Source organism: Cynara cardunculus (assembly GCF_001531365.2).
Source record: "Cynara cardunculus var. scolymus isolate 2C chromosome LG 12, CcrdV1, whole genome shotgun sequence".
In the NCBI taxonomy this organism is placed as follows: Eukaryota; Viridiplantae; Streptophyta; class Magnoliopsida; order Asterales; family Asteraceae; genus Cynara; species Cynara cardunculus.
In genome coordinates this window covers 25,779,056-25,782,843 of record NC_037539.1, presented here as the reverse complement: position 1 = coordinate 25,782,843, position 3,788 = coordinate 25,779,056, and the positions used below count along the sequence as shown (strand labels likewise).

At 44.7% G+C, this 3,788-nt stretch overlaps 1 protein-coding gene across 1 annotated transcript; it reads left to right on the top strand.

Moving 5' to 3' along the window:
• The first annotated feature begins 493 nt into the window (after positions 1 to 493).
• Positions 494 to 1,228, top strand: LOC112523796. Its single transcript, XM_025133473.1, has one exon. The coding sequence runs from the start codon at positions 494 to 496 to the stop codon at positions 1,226 to 1,228; it is 735 nt and encodes a 244-aa protein (XP_024989241.1).
• Positions 1,229 to 3,788: the final 2,560 nt, after the last annotated feature.

Genomic DNA, 3,788 nt, shown 5'->3' with positions numbered 1-3,788 from the left:
GATGGTGGAAACACCCGTTCTTAATCTAGACATAGAATTGTTTAGATTAATAGGTTGTTATTTATCATCTCGCTAAATGTTTTGTAAACGCTATACTTCTTCCCTTGAGCAGGCTCCCCAAGTTGGCAATGCCACCTCTAATCCGATAATCGAAGAAGATGATGAATGTTATGAATCCCAACAACAAGAATTCTTTATGAAGCTGTTGGAGGACAGAGATGTTAATAATCATAAGCATGAAGCAGTGGCCGAGAATGTAACTATGGGGGGATCTGGGGGTACCGGAAATGGAATTCCAACCCCGGAGCTAGCAATGATTGAGGCTACATAAATGGGTAGAGTTTACTCTTACAAGACCTTTTTATGTTGCAAACCACCGGAATTTATGGGGTCGAACGATCCCGTAGCATGCATGAATTGGCTTCGGGAAATCAAGCAAGCCTTATAGGCTTGTGACTGTGATGAGGGGCAGAAAGTGAAATTTGGCTCTCAAATGCTGAGGGGTGCAGCTCTTACCTGGTGGAACGTTTTCATCTCAACCATCGAGGTTACGGAACTGACCAAGATGAGTTGGACCACATTCAAAGAAAAAGTAATGGAAGAATATTGCAATGAACAAGAAATGGACCACATCGAAGAAGAGTTCAGAACCCTTAAGAAAGAAAATTTGTCAGTAAGGGACTACACCCTACTCTTCATGGAAACGCTAAATTTAGTGGGATATGTGGCCCCAACGGAGAAGGATAGGATGAAAGCCTACCTAAAAGGGCTGCCTGTGGACATGATGGTGATGGTTAGGAACTTCAGAGCTTCTACCCTCACGGAGGCAATCGAAGAGGCCAAAGTCTTGGAATCGGTTTATGTTAAAGAAAAAGAAGAAAGGATGTCGAGTGGAGAGAAGAGGAAGTGGGAAGGGCCTTACGCACCATCCAAAAGGCCAAACCACTTTGGTAGCAACAATCACGGAGCCCATCCCAAAAAAGAGGCTAGATGGTGTCCCAAGTGCCGCAGTAAACATCACGGCCCGTGCATCACTAACCCTACTCCCGTAAAATGCTTTAAGTGCGGGAAGTCAAGTCACACACGAAATGAGTATCCAATTAGGGGACCCATCTGTTTCGGCTGCGGAGAGCCAGGTCACTTCAAGAATGATTGCCATAAGTTGAAAGCGGAAGGGAGTCAAGGAAGGAAAGAGAGCACCCCAAAAGTCACCGGACGAGCATTTTAGATGTCGAGAGAAGAAGCTAAGGCATCGACGGATGTAGTGTCGGGTACGTTCCTTATTAACTCCCTACCTGCACACGTACTTTTTGATTCGGGTGCTTCATGTTCTTTTGTGTCCACTACATTCCATCAACATTTGCATACGCCCCCTAGTGCATTAGAAGATGCACTGATCATAGAGATAGCAAATGGTTGTCAATTTTTGGTGCGTGAGATTGTTAGAAGTTGCGTATTGGGAATTGAGAGAAAGGAATTTCGGGTAGACCTCATACCCATGGCTATAGGCAGATTCGATGTCATAATTGTGATGGATTGGTTAGTTTAGAACCAAGCGGAAATCTTATGCTCTAAAAAGTTGATCCGAATCCCTTTGTCGGGCGGGGATGCGGTGCTAGCCTATGGATAAGGGAGGAAAGGAAATGTAGTACTCTTATTCATGGCAAAGGCACGTAAGTGTCTAGCTAAGGGATGCTCCTCGTTCATTGTGTACGTGTTGGATACCAAGCTAGAGAAAAGAAAAATTGAAGATGTGCATGTGGTTAATGAATTTCCCGATGTATTCCCTGAAGACTTACCCGGATTACCGCCCGATAGGCAGGTGGAGTTTCGGATCGACCTTATTCCGGGACCCGCTCCAATTGCTAGAGCCCCTTACCGTTTGGCGCCATCCGAGATGTAAGAATTGATGTCTCAATTACAAGACCTTTTGGAGAAAGGGTTTATCAGATCAAGTTCGTCAACGTGGGGAGCTCCAGTCTTGTTTGTAAAAAAAAAGGGCACCATGAGGATGTCTATAGACTACAGAGAGCTCAATAAGGCAACCGTGAAGAACAAATATCCTCTTCCTAGGATAGACGACCTTTTTGACCAACTCCAAGGAGCAAGTTGCTTCTCTAAGATTGACCTTCGCTCGGGTATCACCAAGTTCGAGTAAAAGAAGATGATGTGTCGAAGATAGCTTTTAGAACGCAATATGGGCACTATGAATTCTTGGTCATGCTTTTCGGTTTGACGAATGCACCAGCGGTATTAATGGACTTGATGAACCGAGTGTGCCGACCGTTCCTTGATAAGTTAGTGATAGTGTTCATTGACGACATACTCATCTATTCCAAGGATGAGACGAATCATGAACAGCAACTTCGAGAAGTTCTCAAAGTGTTAAGGAGAGAGAAGTTATATGCAAAATTCTCCAAGTGCGACTTTGGCTAAAAGAGGTCCAATTCTTGGGTCACGTTGTCACTCGAGATGGGGTGAAGGTGGACCCATCCAAGATCCAAGCATTGATGAACTGGGAACCACCAAAGAGTCCATCAGAGATTCGAAGTTTCTTGGGTCTGGCAGGTTATTACAGGAGATTTATCCAAGATTTCTCCAAGGTCGCTCCAAGGTCGCTTCTTCCTTGACAGCGTTGACTAGGAAGAATGTGAAGTTTATCTGGACAGAGAAGCAAGAAAATGCTTTTAGAACTCTCCAAAGAAAATTATGTGAAGCCCCGATTCTCTCCTTGCCAAAAGGATCCAAAGATTTTGTAGTTTTCAGCGACGCTTCGAAAATGGGGTTGGGTTGCGTCTTAATGCAAAGAGAAAAAGTGATAGCATACGCATCGAGACAACTCAAGGATCACGAGAAGAATTATCCCACCCACGATTTGGAGCTAGCAGCGATGGTGTTCGCCTTAAAGCTTTGGCGGCATTACCTCTATGGTACCAAGTGCATGCTTTTTACTGATCACAAAAGTTTGAAGTACATTTTCGATCAGAAAGAACTAAACATGAGACAATGACGTTGGCTCAAGCTGCTCAAAGACTACGATTGTGAATTGCTATACCACCCGGGTAAGGCGAATGTAGTGGCGGATGCTTTGAGCCGAAAGGAGTACGGTAGTGGGACGAAAGTCGTGCTTACCAGGATTGATGTAATGTCCAGTCTGATCGATCAGATCAAAATGGCACAGTCTGAAGCACTTTTGGGAGAAAACCTTAAGAGTGAAGTAATGATGAAACAACGCTTACTACTGACAGAGGATGGYCGTGGCTTGAAGTTGTTTCAAGGGCGTATTTGGGTACCCAAGATTGGAGGCAATCGCGAAATGTTGCTAGAAGACGCGCACAAGTCCAAATACTCCATTCATCCGGGTAGCACCAAGATGTATCGGGACTTGAAGTTGACATATTGGTGGCCTGTTATGAAGTTGGATGTGGCTCGTTATGTGGAGAGGTGCGTGACTTGTTTGCAAGTGAAGGCGGAGCACCAACGACCTTATGGTAGTCTTCAATCCTTAGAGATTCCCGAATGGAAGTGGGAGCATATTACAATGGACTTCGTGACCAAACTGCCGAAGACTCTCAGAGGCCATGACACGATTTGGGTAGTGGTCGATCGACTGACAAAGAGTGCCCACTTTTTAGCAATGCAATAATCGTTGCCAATGGACAAACTTCCCAGGTTATACATTGATGAAGTAGTTTCGAGGCATGATATACCACTGTTAATAGTGTCTGATAGGGATAGTCGATTCACCTCCTATTTCTGGGGCGGCTTGCAGAAAGAGATAGACACTA

Coding starts and splice junctions, on each gene's coding strand:
- LOC112523796 (XM_025133473.1), top strand. CDS start 494: ATGCTGAGGGGTGCAGCTCTTACCTGGTGGAACGTTTTCATCTCAACC.